This window comes from Miscanthus floridulus, chromosome 4, assembly GCF_019320115.1.
Source record: "Miscanthus floridulus cultivar M001 chromosome 4, ASM1932011v1, whole genome shotgun sequence".
NCBI classification, from domain to species: Eukaryota; Viridiplantae; Streptophyta; class Magnoliopsida; order Poales; family Poaceae; genus Miscanthus; species Miscanthus floridulus.
Genome location: NC_089583.1, coordinates 66497116 through 66520027, shown reverse-complemented (window position 1 = coordinate 66520027; position 22912 = coordinate 66497116). Strand labels below are relative to the sequence as shown.

Genomic DNA, 22912 nt, shown 5'->3' with positions numbered 1-22912 from the left:
AACGGAAAATATGTAAGCAGTGCGGGCTGCTTTGTGAGACAACAAATATGGTAAAACTTTTAAAAAAAAAACTACTCCTAAATTGTAGTTACAGGATGAGGATGCTGGAGACGGGGAGAGACCTACTCGGATGCAGTTCTCTGTCAATCTGTCATGCTGACGGCCACCGGGTTCGCTGGTGAAGGCGGCTCTGCGTCGTCGACGGAGGAGGTGGTTCGCTCGGATGTGGCCTTTGAACAGAGGCGAGAGACGGCGGAGGATCGGGGGCCCCGCCGACGCCATCAACGTCCGTAAGAGCTGGTCAGCGGCGTCCGCGACGTTGTCAGGACTGGCGGCGGCAAGCTTTGGCTTTCGGGAACGGGCGGGAGGGCAGGGCAGAAGGGTTTCTCCCATTTCTGAGTAATTTCTTATTTGCCTCTCTAATTCTTTTTGTATTATTGTACTAGGCTAGACATTTGAGAAATTTTAGGATTGTTGGAAAAAACATGACCATCAGTGAGATCAGATGATAAAAAAATAGAAGGTAAGTAGCTGAGGTACTAAATAGGTAGGGATAGTATCAAATCATGTAGGATAATACCAAAAATCACGGGACAAGATTTATTTTTCATTTTATTATATTTTATTTTTAAATAAGGGTGAATTAGTCATTTACGTGGAACTAATTCATGAGTAGGACCAGCGTCTCCCGTGAGCCAGCGGCGCACATGGCCTGGGTGCCGTAGAGTCACATGGGAAATTGGGAAGCCTGGGCGTGGTAGAATATGATGAGCAGGTCCTCCACTGTGACCCCGTTTGGTATAGATTCTTGGCCTACTCCTGAATCCATTTTTCGGCTCCACCTGTCAAACATCTCTGACCTGCTCATATCTTAGGAAGAAGCTTCAGAATTCCTGCTAAGACAAGGGAAGAGAGAGAGTAGGAGCTGAATTTGTGGATTCTTTCGGCTTCCTCTAGCAGTAGCGGGCCCCATCGTGGCGATGGGTCTCCTTTGCCCCCAGCGCGTCTGCGAGGGCGGCGGCGGTGCGTCTGCTGGACACCGGCGCCAGATCCGCTGGAACCGGGAGCGGGGCCTGCCCGGGCAGCGCGAGGCGGCGGTGCTGGTGAGGCACGCAACCGTAGAGGTTGTGGGGCGCGCGGACAGCGAGATGCGGGGGCAGGGCTAGGGCGATGCGCACTGCTCGGGAGCCGCCAGGAGCCGTGGCCTCGACACGGGGAGGCTCGACGAAGCCGACGCACAGGGAAGAGGAACAGGGGAGCAACGACCTACGCGAGGCCTATCCGTGTGCGGGGTGATAAGGTAGAGATAAAGTAGTGAGAAAAAAGAATAAATAAAAGGAGAGAAAAGGAGAGAAAAAAACAAAAAAAGGGTATTCTGGACATTTCATCCCTTTTCATCCTAAGAAGAAGTTGTTTTGTCAAACGGTCTAAAAAACAAATTCAGCTCCTCATATGAATCTGCTCCATAGGTGAAGCCATAGCTAAAGCTGTTTTGGCTGGAGCTGGAGCTCTACCAAACGGACCCTATGGTGGGGTCGAGCATGTCGACGACGCGGAGCTCTAGGTCGCAGCACGTCTTGGCAGAGGCCTCGGCGGTGGTGACGGTAGAGTGGAGCGAGCAATAGAGGAACGCGCCCCGGGTGAGTACGGTGGCGGCAAAAGCACATCCAGAACGGAGCCCGACCATGCCCGCGGAACTCGTTGTTGCAGAAGGGACAATAGATGAGGATGAGGATGGGCTCGCATTCCTCGTGCGTCAGCTGCACCATCATTAGCACCGTCGTCTTCGGGCGCGGAGGCTGGGCCTGGGCGGTGGCGACCAGAGGTACGGCATCATACGAGCTCCGCATGAGCTCGCTGCGCATCCCACGCTTGCTACTCGCCTTCTTTGTGGGGCTCCTAGCTGTCGCCGCGCCGCCACGTCATGTCGTGCATTGTGTACCCGCTCGTCGCCCACGGCATCGTCAAGCCAGGGCTGCTCGCTCGCGTGCTCCTGAGAACTTCGTTACTCGTACGCGGCAGCGGCGGCGGCCCAAACACTTGATACCCGAGGTCTTCGGTGCGGGATCGATGGAGAAGCGGGTTAGGTAAGTTTTAGAAGGGAACAACCTCAGTTACTAAAATACCCTCAATAATGTATTTCTTAATTAATTGCTTAGAAAATAGAAAAAGATGAGGTACTTTTCCAACCATTGTTGCACGTATAAATCTGCATTTATAACCTCCATTCTTATCGAAACTGGACAATGCAACGAAAGAATTGAATAAAAAAATAACAGAATTAGATCAAATTATAAGATGACAAAACAAATAACTATGCATGGATGTCTTCTATATTTCTTATATATATTGAAAGTAGTAATTGCACTTAGTAGAGATGACATGAATAGCTTATATTATGAGGTTGGAAGTTAGCGAGTTGACATTGGTTATTAATGAGAGATGATGTATATAGCTTGTGGGAAGATGATGTAGATAGTCTACATGTTAAGATAGAACTTATAGTGAAAATTAGATTTATAAGAGAGATATATATAGATAGGCTCGGTGGCGGAGCTTAGTGAGGGCCATACTAAGCTAGAAAAATCTTTAAATGAAGGCAACATATCTATGCAAACCAACTAACCTATGTAAATTTGGAAACTACCAATTAGAACCACTGGATGCTGATCCAATGGATGGGGTGAGGGGCCTTAAGCGCAAAAAAAAGGACAGCGGGTGGGGGGCTTAAGCGCAAAAAAATCCCACCTCTCACTCCATTCATTGGATCAACATCTAGTGGTCCTGATCGACAGTTTTCAAGTTTACACAGGTTAGTTGGTTTGCACCTGATACGTTGCCTTAAATAAAAGTCTTAGTTGGACCATTTTAAGTGGTGATGAAACACTAATATGTCCCCTCTCTTTACACTTCATATCATATTGGTCCAGTCTCTTTTCATGGCCAAGCTCCGCCACTTGATATGCTATCAAGAGTGGGCTAATTCCCTAGACAAATATGTTAACATATACAATACCACATGCGGATTTTATGAATTAAATTAGGGGGTGTTTGGTTCTTTAGCCACTCCTAAAATTCATGTCACATCGAATATTTAGATACTAATAAGGAGCATTAAATATAGATTAATTATAAAACCAATTACATAGATGGAGGCTACTTTGCGAGATGAATTTTTAAGCCTAATTAATCCGTCATTAGCACATCTTTATTGTAGCACCATGTTATCAAATCATGGACTAATTAGGCTTAAAAGATCCATCTCGTAAATTAGTCGCAAGTTGTGCAATTAGTTTCGTAATTAATCTATATTTAATACTACATGTATGTGTCCAAATATTCGATGTGACAGAAATTTTAGGAGCTCCCGCAGAAACCAAACAGGCCCTTAATGTTGTAGGTGTTATTGTGTATTTTCTATATGATTAACTTAGACAAAAAATAAAAACAACCCACAATTTAGAACTGAAGGGAATAATAAAATGTGTTTGTAGTAGAAATATACCATCAATGGAGCTATATGGATAGTTACCGCATGATATTGTGAGACATCATTTTAGTGGAACATCATTTTTCCAATACTCCTTTCAATTGACCATTCCAATGCCAAGAAATGAAACTAAAATGTCACGCCACTGAAACTTAATCGCTCCTTGAAAACTTCCAACGGAAGGACAGTAGAAAAAACCAAAAAAATGAAAAAGGATGCAGTAGAAAAAACAAAAAGCAGCACACTAGAAAAAATTAAGAAAAATTAAGAAAGGAAAAAGGAAACAGTGAAAATTAATCGCTCCTAAAACTTCCAACGGAAGGACTGTAGAAAAAACAAAAAGAAAAGAAAAAAGAGGCACAGTATAGAAAAAACAAAAAAGCAGGACTGTAGAAAAAAGAAAAAACGGAAAAAAATCTCCGACCTGCCGGAATCGAACCAGCGACCTAAGGATTTACTCTGCATATCAACTACAGTCCTCCGCTCTACCAACTGAGCTTACAAATAATAGATCTCATCGTTAATCAACGTTGATGACGTTAGTGGCAAGATGATGGTAAACCCTATCCAGCCAATCATTTACGGCTCATCCAAACAATCATTTGGACGGTCTAACTATTGCAAAAGTTCACGATCTGCATTTTACATTATTGTTAGTGTTAGTGGCTCTCCAAAGAGTAGAATAAAGTCACAATAGCATAACAGAGTTCTCTTTATATGATCCAGAGTTTAAAATTTGTATCAAAAGACAAGGTATTATGGATCATCAACCCACTCTCTCCTCTATGTGTTGCCAAGTCTACAGATTTGATGATCAGATTTTTCTTCCTTTTTGCAAAAAAAATCTAGAATTCACCTGTTTTTTGTGGAGATTAACATCGTGATTTAAAAGGAGTCTCCAATTAATAATTGCTATCATTAATAGTCTACAGATTTGACTGCCATTATTTAAATTTCCTATACACATTCAGAACACAAGATTGGCTATTAGATTAATGAAAAATTAACTTTTAATAACCCTTTATATTTAAGACCATATATTTCTATAGAAATTGCTATCAAAGGGTACGGTCATATTGTAGTCTATGTCCTAGTAGAGTTATATTTGTGATATGAGGAAGTAGTAGTTAATAGTCTTTTTTTTATCAATAACTATATATTGTGCAAAAGTTGAAATACTACTATTAATTAATATATACTCCCTCCGTTCCAAATTATAAGTCACTTTGACTTTTTTGGTACATCCATTTTGCTATACATCTAGATAAATAATATGTCTAGATACATACGTCCTATTCGCTTGGCTTATAAGCCGTACTTTTTCAGCCAACGAACAACATTTTTCTCTCACAACAAATCAGCCAACAGTACTTTCAGTCATGGCTTATCAGCCAAGCGAATAAGGCAATAGCAAAATAGTTGAACAAAAAAAGTCAAAACGACTTATAATTTGGAACGGAGAGAGTAGATACTAAAATGCGAGATGAAGAATAATTCTTGCAATAGCTGGATATCTTCTATAGCTTTTGGGGGACCAGACACGAAACCATGCCACTAAGCCACGGAAAACACTGTTCAAAAGCAAGCTTGCATATAAGGCTTGAAATGAATTGTTCATAGGATCACTAAACTCACATTACATCAAAATCTGACATTCTGATTCGACACCGGTGGTCAACCTAAACGATTTGGTTTTATGTACAATCGATTGGTAGCAGGGAATTAGTTCTTCCTTTGTCCAGCCTTTTGTTGTTCTACTGTATCAAAAGCAGACCTCATTGTTAGGTAATGCTTGTGTTAGAGTATGTCAGGGGTCTATTGGGCTTGGGTTGGCTATATATCCCATTAGTGTTAGGGTTAATTAGAGATAAGAGTCGTTTACTTAAGGGTCAAGTAAGCCTGGCTTGGGAGTTAAGTAAACCTCTCTATATAAAGAGAGGAGATGTATCAATCTAATCAAGCAAGAATTAAGAAGAAATCCCTTCCCTCTTGCTCGGCCGTAGGCAAGGCCTCCGGCCGGCTCGTGTGAACAGTACCCGCGGGTACTGTAGCATCCGCCTCTCCCTCAACTCTCTCCCTCTCAATCCTCCAGCCCCATAACATCTGGTATCAGAGATCTCTGGTTCGATCATGCGGTTCGATCATGTCCACCCCCTACCATCAGCGCCAGCGCCGTCGGCCGCGTCGGCGTTGTCGTCCGCATCCTCGGGAGCGCCCCTGACGTTGGAATCTTTGGCCGCCGACGTGGCTGTGATTGCCCGCGGCATGGCGGCCATGCAGGCGACCCTGGCCGCCCTCATCCCACCACCTCCCCCTCCACAACAGCCGGCACCATCACCACCTCCACAGCCATCGTAGCCGCAGGCGATCTTCCCATACGGCATGCCCCAGACCAGCGGGACGGGGGTGCCCCTCCACTTGCTGCGGTCCCAGGGCGTCCCCATCCAGCAGATCAGGTTCCCATCGTCACCGTCACCGCTTTCGGCTTGGATCGCCGGTTCGTCGAAACCCATCTACACGGCGCCCAGTACCCAGCCGCACCTACCGTTGCTCCCAACCACCAGGGTTGTCATGGCGCCTGGCGGCGCCCTGGCTCCGGGCGTCCTCGACGGCGGGGTGGACGGCCCCTTGTTCCACGGCGACAACCTGATGCTGACGCTCTCCGCCACGTCGCCCTCGCTGGACAGCACGGGCGCGGCGCCCTCGGCCGCCGCACAGGACCCACCGCCGCCCAAGTTTTACAAGTTGGAGTTCGCCACATACGGTTGGGGAGGCACATCTCTCCACCTCGTTCTCCATCGAAAGTCCTCCGCTCTTCTCTGTGCGGTGCAGACCAGCAGCCGTCTGGCAGGGAGAAGGCGCCACTGGCCGCGAGGACGCCTCCGCTGGTCGCTGTTGCAACCACTTCTAGGTGGCCGTACACATGCACCCCTTTCGTCTACATGGTGTCCATGGGATACAGGAGGCTATACACATGCAGGTTTGGCGAGCGGATGGTGTCCACCTTATGTTCAGGAGTCAAAAATAAAGAGTCACAGTCTATTTTAGGTTGAGAATAATAAAATAAGCCAACATGTAAAAGACTTATTTTTTAGGTGTTAGGAGTCGAGTCAGCGTTATAAGTTCGTTAGGTTGCAGCTCGAGGACGAGCTGCATGTTCAGGTGGGGTGTAGTGTTAGAGTACGTCAGGGGCCTATTGGGCCTAGGTTGGCTGTATAGCCTATTAGTGTTAGGGTTAATTAGAGATAATGGTCGTCTACTTAAGGGTCAAGTAAGTCTGGCTTGAGAGTCAAGTAAACATCTCTATATAAAGAGAGGAGATGTATCAATCTAATCAAGCAAGAATTAAGAAGAAAATCACTTCCCTCTTGCTCGGCCGTAGGCAAGCCCCCGGCCGGCCTCCAGCCACCCTCGCGTGAACAGTGCCCGCGGGGGTACTGTAGCATCCGCCTCTCCCTCAGCTCTCTCCCTCTCAATCCTCCAGCCCCATAACATCTTGCTTCAGTGGACCACTTGACATGCAGCATGTTCTCAATGACAATTTGCCTTAAGTTGGGGGAAAGAATCTGTTGAGGTTGAAAGGCAGAGTGTAGAACTCTTCGTTCCTGCTGTCGCCACGGAATGTCCGGAAACGCGCCCACCATGGCATTCCTCGGTCCCTAGCTGCATCACTTACATCAAGTGTGTTGTCAAGGAGTACTGCTACAAAGAGGGCGACTGTGGGTGGTGATGAGAAGATAGTGTTGATGTAGTCATTGAACTGCAACAAACAAAGAAAATGCACAACAATTCAAACTCAGCTTTTAACAGTATAGAATGCTAAACGAGACACAATGCATCAGCTTCGAGGTACTATATCATGCCACCAGCTTCGAGTTACTATATCATGTTAGATGTTTTCTTCTTTTTGCTGGGAGCTAAGTTTATGTTGGAATTTGAATTCTGCAGTATATAAAAAAATACGAACCCATCCAGCTTTCGTGTGCGCTGGGCCTTGTTGAGAACTTGTGGAATACCGAGAGAAGTACTCTGGTATAGATAAACCCAGGAAGAGTGAGACACCGATGATGAAGAGATTACGCATTGAGTTCATGTTGGTGAACTGCATAAAGGAGAGCCCCACAGCAGCTGAACACATGACCGTATCAATTAGCTCTACAGTTTAAAGTATAACAAATTGCTAGAAAAGGATATTTTCACTTTGTCTACTATGCTGCTTAGTGCTTACCAACAATTCCAAACATAACACAGTAAATGGCAGCGAATATTGTGAAAGGAATTGAGGCAAAAAGTGCTCCAAATTTTCCTGCAATCATGATAATTTTGGAATTCGTTTAAATAAGAAAGAACATGTATAGAATTCTGAAAAACTAATTGATGCAACTTAATATCACTTGCTAGGGACAAATGTTACCTAGAATGGAGAAGAAGACCATGAAACCAGCAGAAATTTGTATCACTCTTCTGCTACCAACCCTTGTTGATCCTAGGAGACCAACGTTCTCACTGTGTTGCAGGCAGAGATTCAGCATACTCTTAGACATGGAGCTGAAGAACAATATCAGCATGAAGAATTTTGTATCAGCATGAAGATGCACTTACACAGAAACAGTAGAACCAGTCCCAGTGCCAAACAGGCCATCTAGTAGGGTGCCAATGCCCTGGATGTATCACATATTTGAGAAGAAAAAGGAGAGAACATGTTTAACTTGCTTTAACATAGAGCACATGCAAATATTTTAATTTCTCTTCAGCAAAACGTTGGTTATTTGACATAAGTACAACTGCAACAAAGTATCAGAAAATTTTCTAGCCAACATCCATGAACTATAGGAAGATTATTTGGACTGAAGTTCATAAAAGGAAGATTATTTGCCATGTCAGAGATATTGACCAATTGCTGTAGGAAGCTAGGATAACATCACTAACCTGCCACCCAATGCCTCTGCTCAGGACGTATGCTGGTGGGGGTGTCGCACTAGCCAATCGTGCAGCAGCTTTGAATGCTCCCGTGGTCTGCAACCCTCAAATATTGTCCACTGAATTAGATGTATTGAAAAAAAAAATCCTAAATAATGAAAACCAACAAATTTCTACAAGGCATGATATATAAACCTCTTTGAAAATTTCTCTGTTTTTTTTAAAGGAATTTCTCTGTTTATTTTTAGTAAGTATGTCATGGTACCTCTATTAAAGAAACCATCACTGCAGCCATCATACCGAATGCATGGTCTGCACTGAATGTTGGTGCACCCCATTGTAAAGGGTATGGAACGCTTATCCTAAGAGAGTGGAAAGTTACATGAAAATGTAAAACATGGATGTTAAAATTAGACAATGTGACATAGGGAAGTCTCCAAACCATTCTGATGAAGATATGAGATTGCCACGGTCTGTCCGACAGTTGATCTGGGTGACAAGTGCTGTGTGCTTGTATGCACCACTTGCTGTGAGGATGTGGGCATATACCCATACAAGAGCGATGCACATTAGGAGTGAGAACCTCTCCAAAACAGGAACATGACGAATATTCACGTGCTTGAGATACTGGGAAAGCACAACAAAGAGTATAAGCATTGGAAGACCAATCTCCACGCATTTCCCAACCTGGAAATATTTTTCTTGAATTAGCTTATAGGACTCAGTAGAGCATAACAATAGAATGCCAGCTCTTGGGTAACAGTTGAATTATTGCACGGATAATAGAAGGATAACTAATGTAAATTTTCCAACTTCAACAAAATCCGACACACAAATATTTTTCAGTTATAAGATAAGACATCTTCAATTATAGTAAAGCATTAAGATCATATCACCATGTAAGGAAGAAAAAAAAGAGAGTTCTTAAACAATTAACAATGGAAAGAAAAGAAATAAGACTGTCCAAGACAACATTCTTGAGTATGAAAACTGAAGGAATCAATGTGGATGGAATTATTTATACATAACAAAAGTACGTCCACTAGAGCTTTTACCACTGGGAATCCTCTCTCGAAAAGGCCAAGCCCCACCAATGCAACCACGGGAACCATCCCAAGTGGGCTAAAGAACCTGCAACATGCACATCAAAATTTTATGTTCTTATTCCTGCCGTGGATCAGAAGGTAGCAGCCATTCCTATCACCTTTGTATATACGTACTTTTTTTCTACCTTTGAATATCATATTAGCATATTGTACTTTTTTCTAAAGTAATGCCTGCAATTCAAACTGACAGACACAAAAGAGGATGGATAGCAAAAGTGGATGATCCACATATTGACCATGTGGCCACTATAACAAGACTGTCGACATGTCATGCTAAAGTTCAAACATCTATTATACCAAAGGGCCCCTCAGCGGGAATATAGTAAGAATCTAAGTGAACCATTTGTACTTTCGGATATATCAAGGAAATAATTTGTGCACTAGATATGGGTATGGATGCATAATTCCATCTTGCATCAACGAAGGCCAAAGGGAGAGTTACATGTACCTAGAACATATTGCCCACAACTGGCTATATCCAAGAATTATTTGGATGCTTGAGGATACAATCAGTGAACCTTGTATGGCTCTCATAGTCTGCAGGAATCTCTGGAAACAAGACAAACGCAAAAAAATAAGCTTGGGGCCGGGGTACAAAACATGGGATTTTTCATCACTAGTGCGGCGGTTCATGATATCAACCTGTCCAGTCTTCCATGACCGTTTGTTTTGTTTTATAGGGGTATAAAAACAATGTTGGAGGATCATTGCATACTTACAGTATGGCCATCCGCTATCTGTGCGAACGAGGGATCACGGATTATGGAGAGGATCGAAACCACATACGCATATGAACCTCCCATGATTGTGGGAAGACGAGTCCCAAATAGCGTCTGGAGCAGTGTCTTGATCCCGGTAACAAATAGCAGTGTTTGAACCACCTTGGCCTTGTCATACTTTGAGTAATGAAAAAAAAAGGAGAGGAACAAAATAGATTTCTGTAGTCACAATGAATTCTTCCATCAAACAAATGATACAATGACATTTTCTCTTTAGTTTTCAAAGTTGTAAGTTTACATGGTACAGCAAAAGCAGCATTTCTTTCTTTGATACGAACGCTATTGAAATCCAAAAACTCGGAAGGTTGAACATGAGGCAACAAAATCAAGAAACCACACGAGTACAGGTAAGGATGGGATTCTCACATCATTTCCACCCATAAGCGGAACCAGCAAGGTGGGGATCATGACGGCAGTGCCCAGGGACAGTATGTAGTGTTGGAAGCCCAACGCAATCCCTTCGCCTGTAACACGCACACAGGAGATCAAGAATCAGCAAGCTCCCTCTAGCTATACACAAATGAACACAGCAACGCTCCACCACCAGTTGAGTGTGGGACATGACATACATACCCCAGGAAGGATTGGAGTCGATGCAGTACTCGAAGCCCTGGAGCTGGTCCATGGGCTGATGATGCACCATGTCCTCAGGCTTCACCTCGGCCATTTCTGAATTTGTTGGAGCAATTAGTGCGGCGGGATGGGAACTTTATCTATTGGGTCTGAAAACTCTGAATAACCTGCCGGAAGGGTCCAAGATCTGAACCTGATGGAGAAGCGAAGTGAGAGCGAGAAAGGTTAATCAAGAGCAGCAGGCACCGTCATACCTTGAGAGCAATCTTGGCAGCAGAGCAAAGCGACCCTGAGAGAAGAGCAGAGCAGAGCAGAGGCAAAGGAGAGAACGAGCGGGAGTAGCAACAGCCAGCCAACAGCGCTGCGAAACCCAACCCAACCAAAGCAGGGTCCAGGGAGCAATGGTAATGCCGGGGTAGATAAACGCGAATCCAGCCAGCGACGTTGGCCGGGGGGACAAATGTCAGCGGGCGCAGCGGCGGCGGTCAGAGGTCGGCGAGGAAGACGACGAGGAGGAGGATGGTGGCGACTGACTGCGAAACAGTAAAAGCGCGCACGCAAGCGAACAAAGCAACAGCAAGCAAAGGAGGGACCGGACCGGGGGAGATGAGATGCCGCTGATGACGAAGAAACCGCTGATCGATGCGCCAAGGATGTGTCGATCGAGCAAAGGCCGCAAAGCAGCGAAAGGAAAGAGAGAAAAAGGACGAAAGCGGCCAAAGCGGAAAAGGATGCAGAGGTGAGGCGGCGGCAGCACCGTAGCTAGCAGCAGCAGCAGCAGCAGGCCATCACCATGAAAAGGCGCGGCGCGAGTGGGAGAGATGAGTCATGAGTGGACGCGCAACCGACTGTTGGCCCCTGACCATGGCACTGGCAGTGGCCCCCTTTTTCTTCAGATGCTATGCTTTGCTCACAACGCAGCCCCACTCTCTAATCTCTACTAGTACTATTTCTCATTCTCTGATAGATTAACAATATTAATTAATATATAAATATATAAATAAGCGCCGCTTTGTCTGTCGTCTCAGATTAATGTGCCACTGACATGTAGGGATTTACTGAAAAGCTCCGTCCTGACCATGCACGCATCTGCTGGCTGCACCGCGGACTGCAGCTGAGACTGGTCGTCTCGCTCCCTCGCTCGCTTCAGACTGCAGAGGGCAGGCAGTGCAGGATTGGCCCGTTGGACGCAAAATGCAGCTGGAAAGAGGAAGAGGAATGAATGCCGGTTGACGGCCTGACGGGACGGGTTGTTCTTACTCATGGCTAATTTGGTGTGAGAGAAAAATACTATTTTTACTATAAATTTATAGTCATTTTATGACCAAGCGAACAGTCTGCTTGCGCCCGCTCCCCCCGAAGAGGAATGAATGCCAGTTGACGGCCTGACGGGACGGGTTATCCTTACTTATGACTAATTTGGTGTGAGAGAAAAATACTATTTTTACTATAAATTTATAGTCATTTTATGACCAAGCGAACAGTCTGCTTGCGCCCGCTCCCCCCCGAAGAGGAATGAATGCCAGTTGACGGCCTGACGGGACGGGTTATCCTTACTTATGACTAATTTGGTGTGAGAGAAAAATACTATTTTCACTATAAATTTATAGTCATTTTATGACCAAGCGAACAGTCTGCTTGTGCCGCCCCCCCCCCCCCCCCCCCCCCCCCCCCCCTCTACTACCAGGTGGAGCCGACATGGCAGTGGCAAGATTCTTTGCGAGATACGGTCAGGCGGTGAAAGTGAAATCCAGATCGGACCTGCCTTGCCCGTGCAAATTCAGAGCTGCTGCCCTCGCTTGTTTCTGGTAGCTACTGTAAGTAATCGGAAATGATTTTGGTCACCTAGACCGGGGGCTGTATGAATTCAGTCCCGAGTGTTAAGCCCATCTTTGACCTTCCCTAATCAATTTGGCTGTCATTCGTATTCATATAATATGGAGAAAAAATCCAAAGCATTTCCTTCCTAAAGCAAAAGGTACGGTAGTTTTAGCGATAAAGTGTACATATAAAAAAGGGCAAAACTACAGTAAAGGCACTGCCACGATTCGTGAGCCGGGTGTGACTGTGAGGTTCCAGCACCGGCATTTGTCAGTAGTAATCTCGTATCGTTGCGCCTTGAAAAGTGTGTGTAAACCATAATTGCCCAATCAAACATCGATACCGTAACCTAACTCAATTTGCCTCTACAAAACACACGTTAGTCATAGTAATCTTGTGTTATCATTAATCACCGAAACTCAACCAGGGGCCTAGATGTTTTCAATCTCCGCTTTTTGGCGATCGATGGCAACACTACCTCGAGTATGTGTAAAAGAGATAGGTGAGGTTTTCAACATGCTTTTATATAAGCATTTGACAAGTTTCCACAGCTGTAGTGGTGGTTTGGTTTGCGGTTTGTAGGTTCACCAAACCATGGACATGCATAGCTTATAGTCATTCTTTCCTGCAAACTGTTAATAGACACATATCCAAGAGAATATAACAAATTTAAAACACGGGTTGTTGTCCATAATTTTTGTGATTTTTCTCTATGCTAATGAGAGGATAGTTTTAGGATTACTTTAGCATAGATTTTATTTATCATGTTTTATGTGTTTGCTGCATTCTAGCATGGTTCAAGGCAAAGATAACATGCTATAAAAGATAAGTGAATAAACATTGATACTCACAGTTCTTCCTTCCATGAAGAATGAGATGGGTCCTCTTTGCATAAAGTTATTGGAGTTTATCATATGCCTTGATTTATCTCTGATGTGAATTCATCTCAGGACTTTTCCAAATTGAATTTGAGGGTTTTCTGCAGGGGTTAGTTCAACAAAATAACCAATATCTACTAAAACATACTCTTGGTTCAAAAATCGAACTAGACACTATGTCTGATTTAATTTAGGAAAGCAATTTAACATCAGCACCATGCTTAATTTAAAAAGCCTTTGGAAGTAAGATCAACACACCTATTGGTTTAAAAATCAAACTAGACATGACGTCTAATTTAACTTAAAAACATCTTAAACTAAGCACCATGCTTACTTAAAAAGGTGTATGAAGATACTCCAAACCTAAGCATACTATAGCAACACAAAGGTAGCATGAAAGCAATACAGAGATTTATTCAAATAAAGATGAAAGAGCATAATCATGGTGAGATATTTTTTTTCTTTTTAAATGCAAGCGATATGGATACATGCAATGAACTAAATACATGCAAGGAATTAAACATGCCATGAATTTAACATGGGAAAACTTAAACTAAACGGAAGTAGATGCAAGAATTATTCAAAGTAAACATGTAGTGGAATGCAAAAATTAAAAGATAACTGCTCATCAATTTTAATGTCCATGTGAGCAAGACTATCTCATCTTTCTTGATTATACTTACCATGACTCACAATTTGAGATAGAATTTGTGAGTAGTGCAGCGTCTATGTTCGTCACATGGGATGAGATTTGAATTCTTGTGACAACGACCTTTTTCTCCAATCTACACATGGTTAGAATAAGATATATATATGTCTGTACAAACCTGTGAGATGGCAGGGTTCTAGTGTTGATTAATGTTCATGCACCCTGGGTTCTTCAATGTTTCTTCTTCTTTTTTCTTGTGGAAACTTGCCGGAAGGTCGCAACGACAACTGTTGTCCTGTCTTTTCCATAATTTAACAGAATAGGGGTAATCCCACAAAAGCTAGTCACAACTAGATTAGTAGATATGAAGCTAGTATCAAAATCTTTACGCCAATTGTTTCCCCGGTAGCGGCACCAGAAAGCTTGTTGGCATTTTTAAACGCACATCGATAAATCCGCAAGCGTACGAATACTGTTGTAGCTTTCACCTAGAAGTATTCTAGAGTATCGTATTTATCCATAGAGAAACAATGGTTAAAGAAGTTGATAGTTCACCATCATGTATCTACTAACTAGTATATCAACTAAACTAAAGCGGTGGTAAGTGTTATATGATGAGAGTTATGAATAATAACACACACATAAGATAATTCCATAAATGAGCAGTTTAGCTAAATTGAGAGGACAACGGGTGAGTTCAAGGTTTCTATAATACTTCTCTATTACTTTAATTCTATAGGGTATAACTAATTCATTGGTAGATATAGTGTCGGGTTCATAAACCCGGGGTCTCTCATGGACCTGCTTCCCAGCAAAAGCTCGACCCAGCAGACGACATTGCGAATGACGCATAACTCCTGGGCCAGCCCAAATACCTAACGACAAGCCAGAAGGGCGATCCAATCTCTGACCGGAAGGCCTGACCAAGAGGAACGGCACCCGCTTCTGACTCCGGCCCACCTCTCTGACTGGAAGGCCTGGCCGAGAAGGAACAACGCCTGCTTCCGACTCCTGTCCACCTCTCTAACCGGAAGGCCTGGCCAAGAAGGAATAATGCTCGCTTTCAACTCCGGCCCGCCTCTCCAACTAGAAGGCCTGGCCGAGAAGGAATAGCGCTCGCTTCGGATTCTGGCCCACCTCTCCGACCAGAAGGCCTGGCCGAGAAGGAACAATGCTCGCTTCTGACTCTGGCCCACCTCTCCGACCGGAAGGCCTAGCCAAATGCCGCTTTCGACTCTGACCCACCTCTCTGACCAAGGATGCACCAAACCTCTGCTTACGGCTCTTCTCCAACTAGCATAGTTAGAGCCGACTAGGACCAACCAACCAGGGCTGCCCACTCAGTAAGGACCCAGGAAATAGATGGAGCAAGTAAGGCACGGCGCTCAAGTCAACCGTAAATACTAAGGACCATACCCTATACACCTGTAGTACCGACATGACATGTCAGAAGGGTGCCCTACAACCTTCTAGGCATGTGAGAACCCAAGCAGTATTATGGGCGCCGATGTTTTGTCCTATAGTGTTATGGGCGCCATCAATCCCCATACCAGGCAAACATGGTAAGACCCCTCACATGCCTCTAGGCATCAACAGTGTTATGGGCATCGTCATTTGCCATACATGGTGAATGCGATAAAAACCTCCCACATGCGTCTGACATAAACAATATTGTGGGCGCCTACCATCATCTCATACCCCAACAGCGTGGGCAACAAGACTTAGTAGCATACATACTCTCTCTCTCTCTCTCTCTCTCTCGCTTGTAAGGCCATCCCCTTCATCTATAAAAGAGGATGCGCTCTCTTCCAACGAAGAGGATCGATCCATCTACTTCTCTCCAAGGGAGGACTCAAACAATTCGAACAACCAACGATCGATTCACCCTCTGCTAGCTTTAGACACTCTAAAGCTACATAGAGCACACGTCGAATACTTAGCGCACGTAGGAGATCCTGTCACTCTCAACCCATCGGTCCGGAGTCCGACCGGACCTCTTTCACCCCCATCTTTCTCCCTCTCATTTATAACCCCACAGCAAACTTCGAGCACCTGGGCTCAGGAATAAAGTCAATGACCGACTCAAACTGGACGTAGGGCACGCTGCCTGAACTAGTATAAACCTTGTGTCATTGAGTGCTAGGCCACATTCGATCACAACGTATGGCAAAACTACAAATATTTATGTGTTGGTCACTTTCTGCACCGACATATAGTGATCACACACAATAACACTTTGGAGCAACAATACCTTTCCAATTCTCGAGGGGGAGAGAAAGTGTAGTTGGGGGAAGGTTGTCTAAAGCTCTATGAACACCAATCCGAACGTGGTAGATTACAATGACCTAATAGAGTTGTCACCTCTGGGGCTACCTCAACTAACCATAGGATTGGGTGCAATCTTAGGTAACCTATAGTCTAGACACCATGTCTATACTACCGATTACTACTCTAGCCACGTATGATAACTAGAGCACTCGATGCGATTAGAGATCCTTTGCTAAGATATGATAACTATACTAACTATACACATGAAAGACATAAAAGTGAATAGAGAAGATAACTATATTAAAGCATAAGTCTTGCAAAGGTAAGATACAAAGATATACTCAACCTCTGAAGATTTCTCTAGAACCTAAGCATAACTCAACTCTCCCTAACTCTCAGCTTAACTATTCTACTTCTACATCTTGAGAGCTTTGAGGAGATTTCTCTCTTATGGTGTATCTTGATCCGATTGAGAGATGGCTCTTAATGGATTGATGGCCTTCTAGAGGGCGCCTTATATAGGGGGGATGGAGTAGGGGGCAAGGCATTGTCACATCATCGATCCACGTCAACTCTCTCGATCACCGTTGGATAAACCGACTTAAAACTGCCTTAAAATTAATAGTGTGAATCTTAGAAACGTATACGAGGTGGCAGAGAGCGAACGAGCTTTTGAGTGGGCCGACCGACCTAGGGGTTGGGCCGGCCGACCCACTTTCATGGTGGTTGGGCCTCCCCCTCTAGTGGTAGGTCCTTGACTCCATCTTGAGTTGCTTTTTGTAGTTTTCATGAGTTAAATCACTTGTTGTCGTCGGTTTGCTTGTTTGGATTGCATGATAGTGGTCCTAGGTGCTGTTTTCTGGAAAAATCCTCTTGCATTCATATATTCACCAAAACTCATGGAATTCATTAGTTTAAAACCCTATACCTATGTTTGGTGATGGAATTAAGTATATATGTAGGATATGTTGATGGTTTATGATTGATATTAACAACAATCAACAATGAGGCTGAGAATGCTAGGTCTTTTGATTTGGATCATGAGGCTTGGGTTTTGCTTGTTGGTTTTCCTAAGGATCTGAAAAATGCAGTAGGCATAGCAAAGGCAGTCTCTGGCTTTGGCATTATGGTTCACTGGCATGAGCCTAATAATATTGCTAGGGTGGTTGTTAAAGTTTACCTCAATGATGATGCCAAGATTCCTGATTCAGTGAAGGTCAATGCTGGTCTCCCCCAAAAAGGTAGGTTTTGGACAGAGCCATGTTTTGTTCTAAAGAAACAGTGTGATTGAGTTATAGGATGAAGAAGCTTTTATGACTGTTGGTCCACTACACCCTCAACCTCCTTAACCCCATCGCTGGATGGGCCCAATTCCACCAGTAAACTCAGATGCAACACCTGTGGGCTCCAACAATGGATCAGCCATGAATCTTGATGGAGGCCTAAACCGCTAGTAGGAATAGCTGGCCCATGTGGATGCTAAAGCACACTACAAGATGAGGTTTAGAATGTGGTAGATGCAGGTGATGTGCATGTTGGTTTGATGTAGGCCACTAGAACTGAGGCAAGGCCCATCATTGCTCCAGAAAAAATCCCAGTGCTTGAGGCTATATAGGCTCCCACTCCTGCCTAAAGTCAGTCATTGCTGGTCCATCCTATGGCCCATCAAATGTAGAGGATCCCCTTATTATAGTGGTGCTATCTATCCTAAAAAAAGGTAATCTATCAGCTCCCCTCTTATCCATCTTCTAGTTTTTTGAGAAATTTAAGCATGTTGGATATTAATCACGACACCTTAATACCATCTTACTTCAATGACAATCTCATACAGGTGCATCTTGCCCTTTTGCTATCTCCACAGATTGGTGGTAGTCATGCCTGAAAGGATCAAGATGCCCAAAAGGGGGGTGAATTGGGCTAATTCTAAATTCTCTTGCAATAATCAAATCCTACGGATAGCCCAATTAACCCCTTGTGCCTAGAAAAGTGTTTCTATCAAACTAACGCACAACGGACTTGCAACCTATGTTCCAAACTTACTCTAGCATGCAATTCTATGGATGTAAAAACAAGTATTGAATTGCTCAAAGTAAATACTCAAAGTAAATAGACAGAGAAAGGAACGCGGCGATGTTTTGCCGAGGTATCGGAGAGTCGCCACTCCCCTCTAGTCCTCGTTGGAGCACCCATGCAAGGGTGTAGCTCTCCCTTGATCCGCGCAAGGATCAAGTGCTCTCTACGGGTTGATTCTTCAACACTTCGTCGCGACGAATCACCCAAAGCCTCTCACAACTTGAGTTGGGTCACCCACAAGCTCCGCCAGGTGATCACCAAGCTTCCAATCACCACCAAGCTATCTAGGTGATGGCGATCACCAAGAGTAACAAGCACGAACTCTCACTTGACCATGCGAAGCCTAATGAGAAGATGGATACATACTTTGCTACTCTTGATTTACTAATGAGGCTACTCTCTTAGATTCTCAAATCTCAATCACCTCACTAGGACCTTGCTCTTCTTGGCACTCACAAATGTGTTTCTCAGCTGTTGGAATGAGCAAAAGTAACTCCACACATGAGTGGAGCTTCTATTTATAAGACAGCCTAAAAAACGAACCGTTATGAGCTTCTACGGGGTGACCGGACGCTCCGGTCAGTTCAACCTGTGAGCTAGTGAAAATGTATTGACCGGACGCTGGCAGGGTCCGGTCACCACTAATCGGACGCGTCCGGTCGCATGAAACCCTCACTGGATGCTTACTAGACTCGACCGGATGCTGAACCCTCAGGGTCAGATCAGTACTGACCGGACGCGTCCGGTCACAGATTCCCTTCACTGGAACCTTACTGGAGTCGACCGGACGCTGCCTCTCAACGTCCAGTCACTTGACCTCTCCAGCATCCGATCGCACCGAATGCAATCACTTGATCAAATGAACTGACCGAACCTTGCGGCTAGTGTCCAGTCACACCAAAGCCAGCGTCCGGTCAGCATTTGACCCTCCATTCACTTCCAACTCTCGATCATATGTGAATGAAGTTTGCTCCAAAAAATCTTAGGCATTTATAGGAGCTACCTAGAGCTAGTTTTAACAAGTGTGCACCACACCTAACTCACTAGACTCAACTAGGTCAAGCTACCCATCCATACCCCTCTTAATAGTATGGCCAAAGGAAAAACAAAGTCCTAAACTACTCTAAGTGTCACTCCAACTCCAATCGACACTTAGAACTAGTCATCCTTAACCTTGTCGTCCATCCTTTGAAAACCGAAACGATTTCCATCATAGGGGCATGACCACCTCGATTGCCCAATCGATCTCCATTACCATAACCTAACTTAATTGCCTCTACAAAACACACGTTAGTTATAGTAATATTGTATTGACATTAATCACTGAAATCCAACTAGGGGCCTAGATGCTTTCAATCTCCCCCTTTTTGGTGATTGATGACAATACCACTTCGAGTATGTAAAAGAGTGAGGTTTTTGATAGGCTTGGTTCATATAAGCTTTTGTCAATAAGAATAAAAGTGTTAGGCAAGCTTATATGACCCAAGCCAACACAATGTACTCAAAGGATATGAATTAAGCATGAGTACAAGTAACAAAGCTCATTTGCTTCAAAGTATAAACGCGGAAGCAAAAGCAAATGAGCATTACACAAGTGATATGACATAACAATGAATACAAAGTAGAGAGCACACATGTCATGTATCACAATCACGTAGATAGCACTATCACATAGATAGATATAAAAGTATGCATGAAAGTAAACACACGAATGCATAAGTAATAGTGTATCACACAAATCAAACTCCAAATGTATATAATAAGCTAATACTATAAAACTAGCTCTCCCTAAATCTCGCTCCCCCTGAGCCTACATACTCGAACCCTTTCCCCCTTTGGCGTCAAACACCAAAATCTAAGGGTCGGTCGGTGGGGCTACAGCGGATGAGCCAAGCGCTGAAGTACGTGGAGCAAGATGAAATCGGGCGCCATCATCATCTAACCCTGAGCTCTGAACTGATTGACCCTCTGTGGCAAGAAGTGTCGCTGAAGTGGTCTGGGTCTGAGCTGGGGCAGGTGCTGCCTGTGATGCTGCAAGGACGTCTGTCGTAGGATCTAACAAGGCGACAGACGAGGGTAGCCTCTGAGTAGTCATGATAGCTGGAGCTGCTGTAGAGGGATCGGCGGTATGCATATGAGGCGGTGTAGGCATGCCGGCCAACTCGCTGAAGGATGGTCCAAGACTCCTGGAGACTGACATGTCAGGCACAAATAGCGAGGGTGACTACTCTAGTGAGAAGCCCATGTGATATGGAGTGAACTACGGGGCTACAACTGGTGAGGACAACCATTGGGACATCTAAACTATAGGTGAAGCAAATGGAGCTGGAGGCTGTCCATGACTCTGAAGCCCACTGGGCTGTACTGCTGGAGTCGTCGAAGTGGTGGCATGCGGAGCAAGCTGGGGTGAAAGCTGTGGCTGTGGGGCCCCAAGTGCTGTGACGACATGCTGCATAAATCCCATGAGCTACTGCTGCATAAGTAACTGTTGGTGCTAAAGGAGCTGTTGCTACCACTAGAACTCGTCCTGACGAGCCTGAAACTGTGCAAAGTTGGTAGCTGTCTCCTGAGCCTATCGTGCCTGCTCCCGCTGCATCCGCTCAAGAATGGCAATCAATGCAGGGTCCGTCTGTGGTGCTGGTGGTGCTGAGCTAGAACTACCAGCCTCTGCATCATGTCTGCGTGGAGGCATCTGAGGTATCGGTTGATAGTCGTCATCCGAGCTATCACTAGACTCGGTCATCCCCTGCTGTGCCTCAAGCTGCTCCTTCTCTATAGTGGCTATGCCTCTAATGATCTCATCCTACTGAGCTACTGACTCGGGAACATCTGGATAATGACTGGGCTGAGCGGGTGCCTGTGGAGTGCTATGCCTGATCCTCTATGCCATGTTATATGCTGGAAACTCTATGGTGGCACCTCTATACTCTGCAACCATCTCAGGGGTCCGAACCTGCACTGACTAAAGCATCAAGAAAGTGATCCAATGTGCATATGGAAGCTGCCTGTGACCCTTGAAGCCCTCAGCAATAATATCCTCCATCTCTGATAGAAGGAGGTCCCAAATGTCAAACACGGTCTATTGCATCAGGGCGTTGAGGAGCTAGAGCTGTAAACGAGTCAGACCCTCCCTGTATCCCAATCTAGGAAGCAGTGTCCTCCTGATAATGGCCTCTAGCACTCACGCTGTAGGAGTCAGGTCACTAGGGTTCCTACTCGACCCCTCACCAAAAGGCTCCTTGAAGCAATGTCACACCAGATCTATAGGGGGCACCATCCCTCCATGAGGATGCCTGGGAGGCTCCTGCTATCCATAGCATACCTCATGCAACTTGACAGGCTGATCATGTAGCCTCAGTATCTCCCGGGCCCTGAAGCTCATCACCCGGTAATCTCTGCCGTTGAATGCAAAGTGAATGAAGTTGTGATGCGGATCAACGTAGAGTGAAGCATAAAACTGCTAGACCCAAGATGGTACATATACTCCTGTCTGGCCAATCAGATCTGCGAGCCCCAGCAAATATGACAAGTAGGGGTGGATATGCTCTTTGGCTGCTGCCATAATAGACTCTAAACTGTAGACTCTCTGAGATCTAAACACTGCCCCACTGTTCAGATATGCGTTGTAGAAGTCCTCCTGGAGTGGTGTATAGAACCCCTCTGTTGCTCTCTCATCCCTCCTCGAAGGGAACCACACGTCAAACTCAACAAAACGCAGCTGGCGAACCTGCCTGGCCATAGCGGCCCTCAAGTCAAGGTGTACCACTGGAGGCGGACCCTATGGTCTGGGCGGTGGGCATGAACCCCTACGCTATATAGCTGGCCTCACTAGAATAGTAGCACTAGTATGACCAGAGCGGTGTAGCTGGGGTGCCTGCTCGGTCTCCTCGGCCTGCTAGCCCTCTTGAGTCTCCTGAGCTGGCTGAGGCTCTATTGGTGGGGGCTGCTGCTGTGGCTCCTACTAGGGCTCTCCCTGACGCTGAGGCTCCTCAATAGCTAGATGATGACCTGCCATTATGATAGTCCTAGGTGGACTACCATGAAGTCACTCAATCTCCCTCAGTCTGCCCTGCGCATCTGGTGCTAGCTGATCTGCTATGATGACTTCACTGTGGGCACTGCCTCTCTCGGCACGCTCTGCGGCCTCAGTGACTGTAGCTACTCTTGCTGTCTCTGCGTCGGGGTACTTGCGCTTCTTGGATGTCACCTGCTTTGTTGCTTTGCCCTTCGGTCCTATAGGCTGGTGAGGCGGGGGCCTTCGATCATCATCACCTGGACCACCACCAACGTTCTTGGTGCGAGCCATCTGATCTGACAAGAAGATGAACTGCCGCTGACGAAGATCAACTATCAAA

General features: G+C 45.1%; 1 protein-coding gene across 1 annotated transcript; it reads right to left on the bottom strand.

The window, feature by feature from the left end:
* Positions 1 to 5441: 5441 nt before the first annotated feature.
* On the bottom strand, positions 5442 to 11711 carry LOC136551612 (nucleobase-ascorbate transporter 2-like). The gene is made up of 14 exons (XM_066543167.1): positions 11123 to 11711; positions 10869 to 11061; positions 10662 to 10759; positions 10236 to 10412; positions 9965 to 10065; positions 9466 to 9541; positions 8853 to 9097; positions 8676 to 8772; positions 8420 to 8506; positions 8093 to 8151; positions 7905 to 7996; positions 7719 to 7796; positions 7458 to 7618; positions 5442 to 7250 (listed from the first exon to the last, which is right to left on the bottom strand). Exons 2-14 carry the CDS (start codon positions 10960 to 10962, stop codon positions 7038 to 7040), a joined length of 1578 nt encoding a protein of 525 aa, XP_066399264.1. The 5' UTR covers positions 10963 to 11061; positions 11123 to 11711; the 3' UTR covers positions 5442 to 7037.
* Between the last annotated feature and the right edge of the window lie 11201 nt (positions 11712 to 22912).